At 36.2% G+C, this 17,463-nt stretch overlaps 1 protein-coding gene across 1 annotated transcript in view; it reads left to right on the top strand.

Moving 5' to 3' along the window:
* Positions 1-17,463, top strand: part of IMPG2 (interphotoreceptor matrix proteoglycan 2) — a 68,254-nt gene that overhangs the window by 24,980 nt on the left and 25,811 nt on the right. Inside the window, exons 6-9 of the mRNA XM_030861040.2 lie at positions 1,247-1,329; positions 6,240-6,401; positions 9,704-9,762; positions 12,265-12,285. Coding sequence (XP_030716900.1) covers positions 1,247-1,329; positions 6,240-6,401; positions 9,704-9,762; positions 12,265-12,285 — 325 coding nt within the window. The remainder of the gene's footprint in view (positions 1-1,246; positions 1,330-6,239; positions 6,402-9,703; positions 9,763-12,264; positions 12,286-17,463) is intronic.

Genomic DNA, 17,463 nt, shown 5'->3' with positions numbered 1-17,463 from the left:
ACCATGTGTTTCTCTCTACGTGTTGTTAAAGAGTCTCAAGAAAAATTAATTCTTTTGTCACTTATTTTATGACATTATGATGTGGGTACTTAAGAATCTTTAATTATTAAGTATAAAACAAAATCGGAAAACTGCTTAAAACAAATGTACAACCTAAACAATTGTTTTATGGCAAACACCCTGTGATCACTGCTTATGTCAAAAGGTAGGACCTTTCTAGCTCCACCATTTGTCATTTGTCTTGTAGAGTTTTCCAGAGTAATTTTTTCTGATTGCATTCTGTGGTGTACTTTAACATTTACTTTGACCTCTATATTTCCTATAAATTAGTAGTTGCTTTCTTTGTTTTGTTTTGTTATGTTTTGCGGTACGCGGGCCTCTAACTGTTGTGGCTTCTCCCGTTGCGGAGCACAGGCTCCGGACGCGCAGGCTCAGCGGCCATGGCTCACGGGCCTAGCCTCTCCGCGGCATGTGGGATCTTCCCGGACCGGGGCACGAACCCGTGTCCCCTGCATCGGCAGACGTACTCTCAACCACTGCGCCACCAGCGGGGCCCGCTTTCTTTATTTTTAATTTTTTTTTTAAAAAAGCTGTTCTATGTTGGAAATTTCAAACATATACAAAAATAACACAATGAGGCCCAGCTTCAGTAATTATAATTTATGGGAGGGGGTGGGTTGAATTGGGAGATTGGGATTGACATATATACACTACCATGTATAAAATAGATAACTAATGAGAACCTGCTGTATAGCACAGGGAACTCAATGCTCTGTGGTGACCTAAATGGGAAGGAAATCCAAAAAAGAGGGGATATATGTATACATGTAGCTGATTCACTTCGCTGTACATCAGAAACTAACACTACATTGTAAAGCAACTATACCCCAATTAAAAAAAGATTATAACTTATGGCCAATTCCAACCTTCACCCACTTCCCCTGTCTGAGAGTGTTAGTTTTATCAGATAGCTCCTTAAGGATAGGGACTTTGTATCCCTGGAGGCTTGCATAGAGCCTGACATATAGTACGTATCAATAAATGCTTGTTGAATGAGTCATATTTATTTCTTGTGCTGAGGAGACTCTGGATAAATGTGTCTTGAGGTTAGAATGCACAGAATTTCTAGGATGAAAAAGTAAATGACTTTTAGAAATGCCTTGGAAATCAGTTTCTTGCTTCCTGATAGGAATTCTGATTTAGTCATGGACTGAATTCATGCACATGTCTTTGTTTTTCTACTTAGGTGCCAGTCTCAGTGTTCCATATCCAGGGGTGACCTTCTATGAAGGTATCTCAGAGAGCAGCTTGGAGAGGCCAGAAGAGAGTGTGAGTGATGTTCTGTTTTGTTATTTAGTTTCTAACATGGAGAATAGGGATTAAGAGAGATTTATAGTCCATTGCCAGACTACACAAAACTTCAGGTGGTTCCCTTTATGGAAATGTAGATTCTAAAACCAGTTCAAAAAATCTGTGATTCCTTAGAGAGCCAAGTAAATCTGCTTTTGGCAAGGAATGGCTTCAAACTGTAAATGAAATGACTAGGGGCCTGGGGAGCTGTCATCATGGTAAGCCCACTGTCTTTTGTGGGCTGTGTACATAATTTACTGTGAGGGTTTTTGCTTATGTTCTTTTGTCTCTTAATAAATCAGGACTTAGTCTTCTTCAGAGGGAAAGTATATAGATTTTATGTAGTTTAAAGAAATACCATGCTTTTTAAATGCATCATTATTAATAGTAATCTGTCCACTAAATAACATTAAGTTGGCTTTCTATCACATTGAAAATTTTTTAAAAAGTATACACTTCCAGGAAGATAGAAACATTTTGTTAGAAATTTTGTTAGATATGCATAAATCCTAGATTACTTAATATAAGCAAACTCTGATTGAACGTACTCACTAGAAAGGTACAATTTTGTTACCTTACACCTTCTCTTACCAACTTGGACATTTTAACTTCTGAGAAGTCAAGTTAAGTCACCCCACTCTGCCCCACCACTTTCCCTGTCACTGAACAAGGCTGGTGGTAGTTTGGGATCCTTGAATCAATATATTTACCCTTAGTACAACTGTGTCCAAATTAGATGGTACTAGAAAATATTGGCATTTGATAAATATTTGAATAAAAAGTTATACTGTAGTTCTGAACTTGAGGCAGAATAGTTATGATTTAGGTCTGGAAACATTTACAGAATGAGATAGAATTCACTATAATAGAAATGAAGACATTGTGTGTAATCAGTTGGAACATTCTAAAACAGAGAGGGTGATTTGAAGGTGATTTATAGAATCAGTAGGAAAACAGAATAGTACAGGGATACATGACAGGAATTAGATTGCCTGTACCTCTAGTTCAAAGTGAAGCCTAATGTACAGTTTTACAGTTCAGTTTTTTCCTAATACATTTTAGAAATTATATACTTTATTTCTGTTTTGTTACTATTTACCCTGTGTGTTATTATGTGTACTTAATCTAGCAAAATTTAAGTTTTTCAGAATCTTTATCCTTATCCTGAGTAATACAGGAACATTAGAATATTAGAATGATTCAAATGATCACCCTACTATTTTATATGCTATTTTTCAGTATTTTTGTTCTTTCCCTTTAAAGCTTGTTTTACATTTACCCAGATGTTTACCACTTTATTTTCTTAAAACTCTTTTTTGCAGTTTAGACCTCTCTTCTGGACTAATTTTCCTTCTGAAATATATGCTTCTGGTATTACTTTAGTGAGAATATCTCACTGGTTCAATCTCAGTTTTTGGTCACCTGAAACTTTATTATCCTCTTATTCTAGAAAGACACTTAAAATCTGTATTAAATTCTAGATTGAGTTTTTTATTTTCAAGGTTTTATTTCACTTCTTCTAACTTTTATTGTTGCTACTAAGAGCTCAACTAACAATTTAGTTCTTATTCCCTTGTGGGTAATCTTACTATTTTTTTGTCCTACTTTTAAGATATTGCTCTCTCTCTCTGTCTATCTATATCTAATGATGAGAGATAATGACTGAGAATTTCTCAAAATTTATAATAGTAATAAAGCTTCATGTTAAGGAAGTACAACAAATCCAAAGCAAAATAAATAAACATAATCACACTCTTATCCCCATTGTTGTGAAACTGCAGAATCCCATATACTATATAGTGTACTACTGTAAGTATACTGTAGTATAGTATACTGCTACAGGCATATCTCAGAGATACTGTGCGTTCAGTTCCAGACGACCATAATAAAGTGAATATTGCAATAAAGCAAGTCACACGAACTTTTTGGTGTCCTAGTGCATATAAAAGTTATGTTTAAACTCTACTATAGTCTATTGAGTGTACAATAGCATTATGTCTAAAAAAAACCAATGTATATATCTTAATTAAAAAATACTTTATTGCTCAAAACTGCTAACCATCGTCTGAGCCTTGAGGAAGTCTAGTAGTAACATCAAAGATCACTGATCACGCATCACTATAACAAATATAATAATAATAAAAACATTTGAGATATTGTGAGAATTACCAAAATGTGACACAGGGACATGAAGTGAGCAAATGCTTTTGGAAAAAAGGCACTGATGGACTTGCTTGACTCAGGATTGCCACAAACCTTCAATTTCTAAAAAATGCAGTATCTGCAAAGTACAATAAAGGGAAGCTCAATAAAATGAGGTATGCTTGTGTATATAGTATCCCCAATACTATATCATTTAGTATTATATAGTATCCCAAATACTGTATCATATACTACTCTAACCATAACTATGATATAATAGTATATAATACAGTATTGAGGATACTGCAGTTTCACAAAAATGTATATAGAAGAAATTTTCAGCTGTTACTTCATATGATTAGATATATGTCTGACCTCCTCATTTTATACCTTCTGTCAGTTAACCACTGTTTCATAACTTTCTTTGTCTCTCTGTGTTGCATTCAGAAATGTCTTTCAGTTCACTTATTCTTCTTTCAGCTTAGTCTAATTTGTTTTTCAAACTGTCTATTGAGTTTTTAAAATCCTTGCTTTATGTAGGAGTCTTTGATCTGACTTTTCAACACTATTTATATTTATATTATATCCCTTTGTGGTATTTAAAACTAAAGCCTAGGTCCCAAGGGATCACTAGATATACTATGTACACATAGATTACTGAATCACCTCTCTGGATTTTTCTAACCTATCTTTTTGGATACCTTGGGGCTTTCTTTATTTTCTTACAAACCAGCTCTGCATTAAAAACATTAAAAATATTTATTTAGCATTTTAGGCATTCTGTAGCAGTAAGGTTACTAAGGATATTTCTTGTATAGTAATAATAGAAGTGGAAGTATCTGTTCAAATTTAATGAGAGAAAATTTAATATGGAAGAAGACAAAGTCTTGTACAAAATTCCTTAAGACTAAAGGTTTTTGTTAGTTTCAACATGACTCAGCAGTATGATGGGGAAAAAAGCTGAGTACTGAGGGGAAAAAAACTAGTAAAAACAAGTGTACTTTGAGGCTGCATGATAGAAATTAGAATCTACTATAAGGAAGGTGATAGTTGTACCATATTTTAATTGTACCATATTTTAATTGATGAGACCTCACTTATGTGTACCACACTCTAAGGAAGACATTAAGAGCTTGAGAAGTCTCTAGAGGAAAGGAACTAGTGAAAAATCAGGGAAGATGACAGCTGCCTATACTTATTTGAAGGGCTGTCTGGGGACTACACTTTTTATACGCATTCCAGGTTGCAGAACTGAGATCAGTGGGAATTTACAGGGAAATATATTTGGGTTTTATTAAGAACTTTACAACCATGAGAGAGCTTTTTTGGAAATGTAATGGCCTGCCTTTGAAAGTCTTTCCAAGACTTTCTCATCAGAGCCATTTAAACTGAGGATGAATAGATATTTGGGGGAGATACTGTAGAGAGAATTCAGGCATCAGAAAGGATGGTGGAATTTTCGAGGTTCTTTCCAGTTGTGAAGTTTTGAAGGTCTGTGGTTATTTGATCCATCAGGGAAGAAAGATGATACAGTAGAAAAAGCCCGGTATTCTCTTCCTGACTCTGCCATTGGCTTGCTGTTAGCCCTTAGGCCATTCTTCCATCTCAATCCCTGTTTTTCTTGTGTATTAAAATGGAGGGACTTGGATTAGATGAGCACAAGTGTATCTTGCATGCAGCAGTTATTAGTGTTGGGTTCTAGTAGTGATATTCTGTTTTCCTCATTCCTTCTACATTTGTTAATTGGGATTCTTCGGTAAGGAACTATTGCCACTTCTCTCATGTTTATTTATTAAATTATTTATTTATATCAGTACAGACTCATGGATATTTCTTTTATTCTTTGGATTATAATCCACTATTTATTTTGTGGCTCAAATTGTTCCAGCTTTGGCTTGTGGAAGACCTGGATTTAGATGTTACAGAGTACAAAAAGTTTGTTGGTGTGGTTTCAGATTCCACGTAGAAACTAACCTTTAAAACACTTCCACTCATTGAGTTTGGCACAGTATCAGAAAAGATTATCCATGACTATCTGAAAAGGCTATTAATGTATTCCTTCCTTACCCAATACATATCTGTGTGGCTGGATTTTCTTCATGTACTTCAACTAAAACAACATATTGAATGCAGAAGCAGATATGAGAATCTAGCCATCTTTTATTAAGCCAGACTTTAAAGAATTTGTAAAAATATAAACATTACTCTTCTCACTAATTTTTTTATTTTGCAAAACATATGTTATTCATTTGTACATGTAATGAGTTTCTTATTTTGAAATGAATTAATATATATATTTAAAATTTCTCTTTTAATTTTTTGTTTGGTGTGTATCTATAGATATAACCCACAAAAACCAAACTTCTTTGGGTTCCTTAATGAATTTTAAGAGTTTAAAGGGGTCCTAACACCAAAAAGTTTGAGAAACACCCTTCTAGACTATTTTTAGATGATAATTTCAACTCTTTTTCTTCTTTAAAAATTTTTTCCTTTTATTTATTTACTAACAAAATTTTCTATCCTTCCCTGAACCAGTCATTGTGTATTCAAAGGAATGTACAAATACACAGTAATTTTAATATTAGCCTATGTCTTAAAGTCCACCAGTTAGTTTCAAAGTCAAATATTATATAAATAATCGTCATCAGAAGTTGCCTTTGGCACAGTGTCTGGCATATCATGGGTGATCAGTAAATATTTGTTGACTGAATGAGTGAACATTTATTGTTCTTTCTCTAAAAATCCAGATTAGCAATGAAATTGAGAATGTGATAGAAGAATCCACAAAACCAGCAGTGGAGCAGGTTGCAGAATTCAGTATCCACCTTTTGGGGGAACAGTACAATGAAGAACTACAGGATCCCTACAGCTTTCACCACCAGCGCCTTGTAGAAGAGTTTATTTCAGAGGTGGGTGATTTTGTTGTATTTCTTTTTGTATACAAGATAGTTTGCTGGGGTTGTAAATTTCCCATATTAACAACACTGGTTAAAGGTAGATTTTGGATTTAAGCTTTCCATCTGTTTGATTCAGAGAGTGGTGATTTAGCCATTTCTTTAGAAGGCTCTGTGAAAAGTTCACCGAAAGATGAACTATTTCATTGAAACAAAATTTTGTATGCGTTTGCCATCTGCTACCAAATAAATGCTATTTCCAACTTTGGCTGCACAGCCAAGGAAGAATGTGTTCTATGGCATGGTTTTAACTTGACCATATTTGGAGAAATGAGTATCTTTGAGAAACTGTATTTAGTGTGTTGTTTTTCTTGAGGGAACATCACATTTAATTTTTAAAATTTTATATTTGTTCTTTTTTTAAGTTGAAAATTTTTTAACAGTTAATAATAGGTAGTATGAGGCACCAAGTTCAAAGGACAAAAGGATATCCAGTGAAAAGTAAATTTTCCTGTTATCTCTGTTCCTTGGTTGGAAGTATTTTTAAAAAGGGGTTTCTTTAAAGAATTGTGCATTAGACCATCCCACAACCTTACTTTCTGGAAGAATTCTATATAGGGGCTTGAACTCAAGATTCTTTCAGTCAAAAATGACCCATTCTTGGCCCCCTTCTTGTGTGCCTTTGCTCTTGTATAGACTGTAAGGCACTGAGTGCCCATCTCCTCTCTCTGTCCAGTGAGAGGGCACATCATTCCTTCCTGTTTATTTCTTTTCCATCGCTCTCGATGGAATTCTCTTTGGCTAAGTTTTTCAATTCCATTACCTTGGACTAATTTCCTTCTCTTTACACTGTTTAGACAAGAAACAAAAATGTGCATCTCTCAGCCAAGCAGCATTATTGCAGCCATCAGACACAGAGAATGTAGGCCAGACGATTAATTTCCTAGCTGTGTGGCCAAGTTGTGAGGCTGTATGGTGTGTGGAAGAAATGTCAGCCAGGCCAGTGGCCACCTGGCATCAGATAGTGTCTTGGATCAGCTGTTTGGTTCTCTCTGCCCTTGGATTAAGGAACCTTTAATAAGCCTCAGTGTTTGGGTAAACAGTCATGCTGAATGACTGCATGTTTAGAGAAAGTCTAATAAACACTCTGAAAAAACATTTCCAGCAGGGACTTTATGAGGTATAGGTAGCTATTGGCTTGAGGTGATTTGAGGGTGATGAAGGATCCGTTCCTTCTCTGGCCTTTTTCTATATCCCCGTCCTTTTACCTGGAATAAAATGTTTACGAATAGCCACTTCTTTGTATGGAACTGCAGGGTCAGGGTCATGTCTCTGAAAGGTCCTGTCTCCATGTTTACTGCAAACTGAAGGAGGCCCTCAAGCTCTCTCCCTTCAGGACACAGTCACAGGAATTGTTCCTTCAATATTATTTCTTAGGTAATATTGCAAGACACAGGGAAAAAGAAAGCCTGCTTGGGAGGATTGAGGTTCGGGAGCCGTTACATTTTTTTTTATTATTTTTTTTATCTTTTATGAGGAGAAGAGTAAGATAAACTTGGGACATCACCAAGAATGACATCAGAGAGGGAAAGGTCATTGTGATAGGCTTGGGAGTGTGGATACCTGACAACAGACACGGAATCAACACAGTGTCCTCGCATAGTGCTTTGTGTTCTGCAGCCTGCTGTATGTCCGTTTGCTAACAGCAGCCGTGTGGGTAATCATCTCCATTTTATAGATGAAACCCAGGAGGGCAAGTAACTTGTTCATGGTCATTTCATTTCAGCTTCTAGGAGTAGAAGGGAAAATCAGGTCTCTTCCTTCCTTTGAAAATGTTCCTTCCTTTATATCAATACAGAGTCCCCTTCATTTTAATTCAGGTGAGAAGTTGTCATGAGCCTCACAGTTTTCCCAGTCCTGGTCCCAATTTTAAAACCATATTTATCAGGGGAAAGAGGATGAGGCATGTATTTCAGTAGAAAGATTGGGGATTGAACAAATTTGGATTCAGTCACTTACCAAATGCATGATCTGGACAAATTAGTTGACATCTCAGAGTCTCAGTTTTCTCAACCATATAATGGGAAAGATATGTATCTCTTGGTATTGTTGAAAGGATTAGAAGTAATGTTATATCAAAGCACCAGGTACATAGCAGTCACTCCGTAAATTGTACCTGTTACTAATCTTGATGTTAATAAAGTGGAATGACTTTATTACAGCTGGGTACCTGTACATAGCTAACTGGGTATGATTAATTAGAATACATATATGTATTTGAATCAAGAGATGGCAAAACCCCAGATGAGTTGGGTTTAGTATTAATAATAACATGCACTTGTACAGCATTTTGCAATTAATGGAGTACTTTCAGCTACATTCATTTTAACCTTACAAAAACTAATGTGGTTGGTGGGCAGGGCAGCATTAATCATATGAAAGAAGACTTGTGCCTGGCCACTCTGCCAGTAAAAACAGCTGGCACTAACCCTCAGTCTTTGGATTCCTAGTCCTGCAGATTCTATCCCCAGCCTCATCCTCCGAGAATTAATAGTACTTCTCAGTTTTCTTTCAGAGAATGAAACAAGGCAATTATTATAGCTAAAAAGTTTCACATGTTTGGATTCTTTATCTGCAAGGCATGAATATCTTCGGTGAACCAAGATTTTAAGAAAATCCCATTCTCCTGATTATGTGTGGACTTGGTTTTAAAAGCAGATGCCCAGAGATGTCACTAACAACTTCTCTTGTTCTAGTGTCGGCCCCCTAGTGACTCATCTGGTGAGATTGTCACCTTCTGAAATGTTGTGGATAAAATGTTTGATTTTGTTAAATATGTATTTATGCATAACTGATTTTTTTAGGTATTTGGTCCAATCTAGCATTTCCCCCCACTCTAGTCACTAAGCTTATATTGATTTGTGTGGCTTGATTTTAAAAACTCAGTGATAAAACTGGTTCCTGCAGTTGTGATGCTCATAAATTGGTCTTTTGACCAGTTACAAAAGTGTGTAAGTGTGTAAGTGTGTATTATAAAAGTGTGTTTTTTATAATTTGGAAAAAATTAATATTAAAGCACATCAAAACCTTAAAAATCAAAATGAAAAAGGAAAATGTGGCAGTGATGTAAAAACTATTTTCTAACATTGTAACAATTATAATTTTCTTAGCTTTCTGATCCACATATATCCATATGTGTGTACAAGCTTCTAATGGCTGTAAACAGGGCACTTTATATTTGACTCTTAAAAGCATTTTTTCTATGTACTTTTTTTACATTTCTACATAGCTATAAAGTTTATTTTTATTTTTAACAGGTGGAAAATGCATTTACTGGGCTACTGGGCTACAAGGACATTCATGTACTTGACTTTAGGTAAATAGACTTTAAAAATGCACATGTTTTGTGGAACTCTTTATTTCAAATGGAATATCGTTTTGTGTTTATTATGTATACTCTAACAATGATTCAAAATGATGTGAATACTGTAATTCAATACTATTTTGTTAAATTCATATTCCTTTTTAAAAAATTTATTTTTTAAAATTATATTGGGGTATAGTTGATTTATAATGTGTTAGTTTCAGGTGTACCACAAAGTGAATCAGTTATACATATATCCACTCTTTTTTAGATTCTTTTCCCATATAGGCCATTACAGAGTATTGAGTAGAGTTCCCTGTGCTATACAGTAGGTCCTTATTAGTCATCTGTTTTATATATAGTAGTGTGTATATGTCAATCCTATAAATTCATGTTCCTAATGCTGGTTTTTCAGGTGAAGAAACTGAGTCAGAAAAAGGCAAAATAATATATTCAAGGAGATATATTAAATTGTAGTTGGGCCAGGGTAAGAACTTAGGAATTCATGTCCCCAGCTTGCTGCTGACAAGTCACACTGCTTTTATTTGGCACTGAAGGGAGCCTGAAGTCAGATTAGATGTGACCTCAGCGTGCTCCTAATGCTCGTCAGTGCTACACTAAGGTGACTTTGACGTCTCCGTGTATGGCCGCTCTGGAAGGGATGTGTTCATCAACATAACAGTTCTGGGTAAATCAGACACCTCTTTTTTTTTTTTTGCGATACGCGGGCCTCTCACTGTTGTGGCCTCTCCCGTTGCGGAGCACAGGCTCTGGACGCGCAGGCTCAGCGGCCATGGCTCACGGGCCCAGCCGCTCCGCGGCATGTGGGATCTTCCTGGACCGGGGCACGAACCCGTGTCCCCTGCATCGGCAGGCGGACTCTCAACCACTGCACCACCAGGGAAGCCCCAGACACCTCTTTTTAAGACATTTCTTCCCTACTTACGACCTGCAGCATAATACTTGTGAACATTTACTGAGTGAATACTTCTGGCCTCTTCACATTCCTGAGCTCACTTAATCGTCAACTCTTTCAGCAAAAATATCATTATTAATACTTATTTTGCAGAGGAGCAAACAGGTTTAAAAGGATGAAGTATTAGCCCAAGGTCAGAGAGTTTTTAAGTTAGAGCATAAGAGGGATTTTGAAACAAAGTGGCTGACTTTATAGCTCTCGCTCTTAACCTCTGTGCTAGACTGAGTCCTCTGAAGGTTTGGAGCATGTGGGTGGTAGCTGTGGCCCACCTGTTGGATGCAGGGGAGCATGAGCATAATTAACAGTGTATGCATCTTTGGCATAGTCTTGTCACAACTTCTGGGTTTTCCAGAAATAACAGCAAGCACTTACGAGCACAGTGTGCCAGTATTTATATTAAATCGAGCACAGTGTGCCAGTATTTATATTAATTCATTTAATCCCAACAGCCATGCTGTGAAAGACTTATTGTTATCCTCCTTTTTTTCTGACAAGGAAACCAGAGCACAGGGAATTTAAGTGTTTTATCTAAGGACACTCGGCTAATTATTGGTGCAGGGGCGAGGGCAAGCATGGTAAATTGACCCTCCACCTACTCTCACACCATGACCTGTCTCCCAGTTCAGCCTTAGCCCTTTGCACAGGATACTTGCCTCCAGCTGTGACTAAAGCTCACATGAGAGCCTGAGAAGGTGAGGCTTTTGAAGTCCTCTCTCATTTGGCAGCACTTGAAAGGCAGTTTGGCCTTTGGGATCAACTTGTCTAGGTTTAAATCCTGCCTTTGGCACTGCTGGCTGGATGGTTTTGGATAAATTAACAAGCCTTAACTTCTCCTTTGTATAAAAAAGATAATTTATACAATTTATATTAATCCTGCTTTATTAAAAAATACTTTTAAATGCTTTGGGTAAATTATTTAGTTGTTTTGTTTCTCAGTTTCTTTACCTGTAATATGGGGATGTTCATGGTCCTTAATAAGTTTTCATGAGGATTAAATGAATTAATTTTTGTAAAATGCATACCACATGGGAAGTTCTACTACATTAAATAAATGAATATTAAATAAATAAATATTAAAGGCTATGCAGTATCCTATAAGTTAGTCAGTCCTGACCTTTCCCAACCCCTTAGAACCTTACTATATACCATCTGATTTTCTTTTATTCATTTTAATACCACATAACACATTGTATCCCCCCAAAAGTATTCCCAATTTTGTTAGTGCCAACAGCTGGAGTTCTCTGCTGATCTACTGAAAAAAAGTTTATTTATAAAGAGATAACCATATATTAATTGTTTAAAAGTATTTTTAACAAGTTTGAAGACAGTAAAGACTATTGATTTTAAAATAGAATATTTTCTTCACCTTTGCTATCTTCCTTCAATGTACAGGAATTTGTCATTATCTAGTATATACAAGCATTTTCATTTAAAGAAACATTTCAGAGGAAGTACATTAAGAACTTGTAGTTTGATGAATTATATGACAGTTATAACGCTCTTAAACTCTGCTTAACACTTTCCATTTTTGTTTTCAGATCCCCTAAGGAAAATGGCAGGTAGAGTAACTTTTGGCACTTTCTATACTGTCCACCTAATGAGGAGGTAGTTCAGAAAATATGGTAGCCCAACGTCCAAGGGAGTGTGGCTTAATTTCTTTATTACTTCCAGTATCACTGTTCATCTCCTTACAGATGAGTTGGCCAACATTTTTTTGTTAAGAGTCAGTAAATATTTCAAACCTTTTCACACTATACAGCCTCTGTCGCATCTACTCACCTCTGTCACTATCTGTCAGATGAAAGTAGATGTAAGCAGTATATTGAAAATGAATGAGCGTGGCTGTGTTCCGATAAAACTTATTCATGGACCCTGAAATGTCAATTTCATGTGATCTTCACGTCACAAAATATTGTTATTTTGATTTTTTTCAACCATTTAAAATATAAAATCCATTAACTCATGGACAGTGGGCTGGATTTAGCTCACAGGCTGTAGTTTACAGACTTCTGTCATAGGCTGCTGACTGACAAGTACTTTTATTTTTTAATCTATTTTTATTTAGTTTTAAATCAAAAAAATTTTTTTGAGGTATAGTTGATTTACAATTTTCTTTTTTTTTTCTTTTTGGTGGTACGTGGGCCTCTCACTGTTGTGGCCTCTCCCGTTGCGGAGCACAGGCTCAGGATGCGCAGGCTCAGCGGCCATGGCTCACGGGCCTAGCCGCTCCGTGGCATGTGGGATCTTCCCAGACTGGGGCACGAACCCGTTTCCCCTGCATCAGCAGGCAGACTCTCAAATCACTGCGCCACCAGGGAAGCCCTGATTTACAATTTTATATAAGTTTCAGGTGTACAACATAGTGATTCACAATTTTTAAAGGTTATACTCCATTTATAGTTATTGTAAAATATTGGCTATATTCCCTGTGCTGTACAATATAGCCTACAACAAATACTTTAAAATATTGAGTTATACTTAATTTAAAATTGGAATAAAAACTGGCATTAATGAAAACACTTTGAAGTATACTATTGTCATTGAATAATATAATCAAGTGTCATTTTAAGTGGTAAATGAAAGGGAGAAAGCTGATCTCTATCATAGTTCATTTGCGAAAACAGCTGCTCTCTGGAACTTCTTAGAAGCATAATATAAAAACATAGTCAATTCGCCTTGTGAAGGTTGCTTGTCATTTTATCTTTGAACTCAACTTTATTTAAAATTTACTTTCTCTTGAAAGATTGATAACCATAATATAGAAAACATGAAGCAAATTCATAAGCTAAGTACAGAGATGTTTAGAGATACGGTAATATTTCTTCATTGTAATATCTTTTTAAAATATTTTTATTGAAGTATAGTTGATTTACAGTATTATATTAGTTTCAGGTGTGGAACATAGTGACTCAGTATTTTTATATATTATATTCCATTTAAAGTTACTATGAAATATTAGCTATATTCCCTGTGCTGTACGATATATCCTTGTAGCTTATTTATTTTATACATAGTAGTTTGTATTTCTTAATCCTCTACCCCTATCGTGCCCCTCCTCCCTTTCCTCGTCCCACTGGTAACTACTAGTTTGTTCTCTATATCTGTGAGTCAGTTTCTGTTTTGTTATATTCATTCGATTATTTTATTTTTCAGATTCCACATATAAATGATAACATAGAGTATTTATCTTTCTCTGTCTGACTTATTTCACTAAATGTAATACACTCCAGGTCAATCCATCTCATTTTGCCTTCATTTATATAAGATATAAATATAATATCTTATATTTGAAAAGGGCTTTCTGACTTCCTCATTTTCATTTATATTATTTTAGCAAATATTCACTAAGTGTCTGCTAATTGGGCAAACCTTGTGCCTGCAAAAATGAATAACTGTTGGTCTCCATCATCTAGGAACACAGTCTAATTAAAAGTGCTTTCAGAGATATGTCAAAGTACGGGTTCTTTTGTTTTTTCATTTTATTTTCTTATATCCCTGTAAGATAGTGAAAATGAGAATATTCATTCTCCTTTTGGAGGCAATTTTGCCTTAGAGAGGCAAACTGATTTGACGTAGCTTACGTGACTAGAGGGTATCAGATATTTTGTCCAAAGTAATCAGGATTTGGGTTTCTGTACTCTTAGCATATGCAGACTGCTCTGTGTGTTTATATTATAGGTATATGTGTTGATGGTCAATATTCAACCAAAAGATAGTTTAATTGCTGCCCTCTTGGGGAGATTAGAATGTTAAAACAACCCGAATTCTGATGTTAATCCTGTGATCAAAGAATGGTTTCAGTTGCTGAGTGCTAAGTTCTCTATCGGGACACAGACAACAATTCAATATGAAACCATTAGATTTTATGATAGAATTGTTAACCTAAGTACAGTTTCTAAAATTGTTCCGTATTGTCAGATATTAACCAGTTGGTGGAGTTTATTCATAACTTTCTGGTATACTTTTATTTTGAGCTGTGTGTGAATGAATGTGTGGCACAGAAATAGTCTATTTATATAATATGTAACACCCCTCTCTCTCTCCATAAGCATTTATATACACATGAAATTTTCTATTTGCTTTGTACCTCTTTCAAGATGCACACATTATTTTAAGTTATTAGGACCCATTTGAAGTGAATAAACAAAATATCTGCCTGGTACACACACTTCAAAAATTCAGCTCCAGGCCTTGTAAGTATGCACCTTCTTCCTAATAGAAGTATGAGAGAAGAAGGGATGTCTGAGTTTCTCTGAAATATCTTTAGTTTGATCAGTTGTCACGAGATGTGGTATCATTATTTTTTCTATTTAAAACCTGCACACATCAAACAGCCAATCAGGGCATTAGAGGTGAGGAATAAGGGTAAATTTCACCTCCACATGATTGATGTCTCTGGAAATAGCAGTCAGACAGAGAAACTTTCCTCTACATAGCAGTCGTTTCAGTTTAGAAGATGAAAGATGATGCAATGGTGATGGTTGGTTAACTTGGAGTTGCTGAGTGCAGAGAGCCAGCATAGCTTTCTTCAGTCAGATAACGTTTTGTCACCAGTGTGCATTCTGTGTCTTATGTACTTTCTTTTTCTCTTGGCTTTTATTCTGTTCCTCATCTTGAGATGTCTCTGTATTCCATTTACCATGCCAGAACTAAGTCTGTTCTGGGTCATGCTGAAGTTCTCCAATCTGAGAATAAATGGTTTTCTGATACCTCAAGCATTACTTTGAGTTCTCTTTCCAGGACAAAAACTTGGTAATAAATTGCAGTATCTCTGTGAGGCATTTTATCTTCTTTAAAGAATTTATCCTTACTAGACAAGGTAGATGATATTAGAAGTGTTATTTTTAGAAGTCCAAGGGAAACATTGGGAGACAAATTATATTTTGCCAGTAAAGAGTAAGGCTTATGATCTAACCCAGACTGCCTGATTTGCTCAGATTTCTTGATCCAGGAACATTTCTCTTGGTCCTCTCCCTATGCTATTTAAAAGTCATGCAAAGCACAGGTAGGCTCTCAGTAAAGGCTTGACTCTCCTTGTCTGATTTTCTTTGTAGCCTTGTCTGATTTTCTTTGTAGCTCAAGTGCTAACTGGCACAACCTTTTCTTCTTCTCCATTTTTTCCCTTATCACTGCTTCCTTAGAGCCTTAGAGTCTTAGAGCCATATTAACATGTTAATAGGTTGGGCATAGATCCCAAGGAGAAGCTCACCTTTCTGGAGATGTAGGCATGGTCCATCCCACAGAGCTTGGAAAGAGCATGCACATCCTCACAGAGCTGGGTTCTGGCTGTGAAGCAGTGTCCCTAAAGTCATTACCCAGAAGACACAAATGTATGAGGATAATATGTGTGCTCTTTAGGGTGAAAAATTACTCTTTCATATTTAGAGACTTAAAAACCCTTCAGATTAAGTCAGGAGTATCACATACTGTCATTTAAGTGGCACAAATTCAATGGTCTTATCTGCCTGCATTACTGAATAAAATTGACCGTTTGTTTTTTCATTATTTTCAAAAGTATTTAGTGAACTGCTGTGAGCCAGGTATTGTGTCCTAAATGCTTGGGACACATGTGGTGTGGTAAGTTGTGACCAGTAAGTGTCCCTCATACTATTTTATTTCACATTGGGGCCATTTTAGCATGTTTTACTGAATTTATTTCTTTACAAAAGGAGATCAGGAATTACTCATGAATCAACATATTGCGATATGAAAAATTAAGGGTTTGAGGGAATTTACAGATGACAAGCAGATGTCTCGCCACTTAGTAGGGCATCCGGGTGTCAAAATGCTAACTTTAAAACTCCCTAAACCACCCTGTTGGAAGTGGTAGCTTATCAGATCTGGGAGGAAAACCTTACTGACCTTAGAGTGGGACAGGAACATCGTATCATGCCTGGCTGCTTCTGTGGCAGGTGAGGGGTAACACCTTCATGGCTTCCCCTGTAGGCCCTGGACAAGATCAGAATGCCAGTGTTCCCAGGAAGGAGAGGTCTCTTGAGACCAATTTATGCTAACCAAACCACAAAATACAATGCCGATTGATCTATTTAAAGCAAGAAATATATCTGCCGACTGACTAATTATTGCATTGGCTTAGCTCATGCATTCTTTCCCCATAGGACAATCTGTAGGGAATTATAATCAAAAGTTCCTTTTGCAAGCTTGAGATCAGAGAAAGGAAGTTGGGTGATCCTAATGGCCAGTATCAAAGTCATGCTAGCCTGTTGCAGCTGTCTCCAGTCTAGGGATCTGTGTTACAAGGAAGCCACAATACACTGATCAGAAACTTTTCACTAATGGTAGCATAAATTAGTTGACTAACCCTTTTTCTAGACTCTATGAGACACTTCTCATTATCCTGACACTTTTTTTTGAGATATATGAATACCTTAATTAGGCTGCAGTTTTCTCTTTATATTCAGGCAGGTATAGATTTCTGTTAATTTGATAGGCACTTAATGCCAGGTACCAAGCCAAACATTGGAGATAGAAACTCAAGGAGAGACTGCAAGGCAGTCACTATAAACAGAATCTTTTTACAAAACAGCAAAGGCTATAATCAAGGAATATATAAGTGAGCTCAGAGGAGGAAGTGCTTAATTTATTTGAGTGCTTTGCTTTGGGCATCATTTTGCTCCTATAGAATGTCTGAAGGTGGCAGATTATTTCCATTGCACATCTGCCTTCAGTGGTTTCTCTTTGGGAGGGTGGTATTCTCCTTTCCTCTGGAGGGATCT

Source organism: Globicephala melas, chromosome 4 (genome assembly GCF_963455315.2).
Source record: "Globicephala melas chromosome 4, mGloMel1.2, whole genome shotgun sequence".
In the NCBI taxonomy this organism is placed as follows: domain Eukaryota; kingdom Metazoa; phylum Chordata; class Mammalia; order Artiodactyla; family Delphinidae; genus Globicephala; species Globicephala melas.
This window is presented reverse-complemented; position numbering and strand designations above follow the sequence as displayed.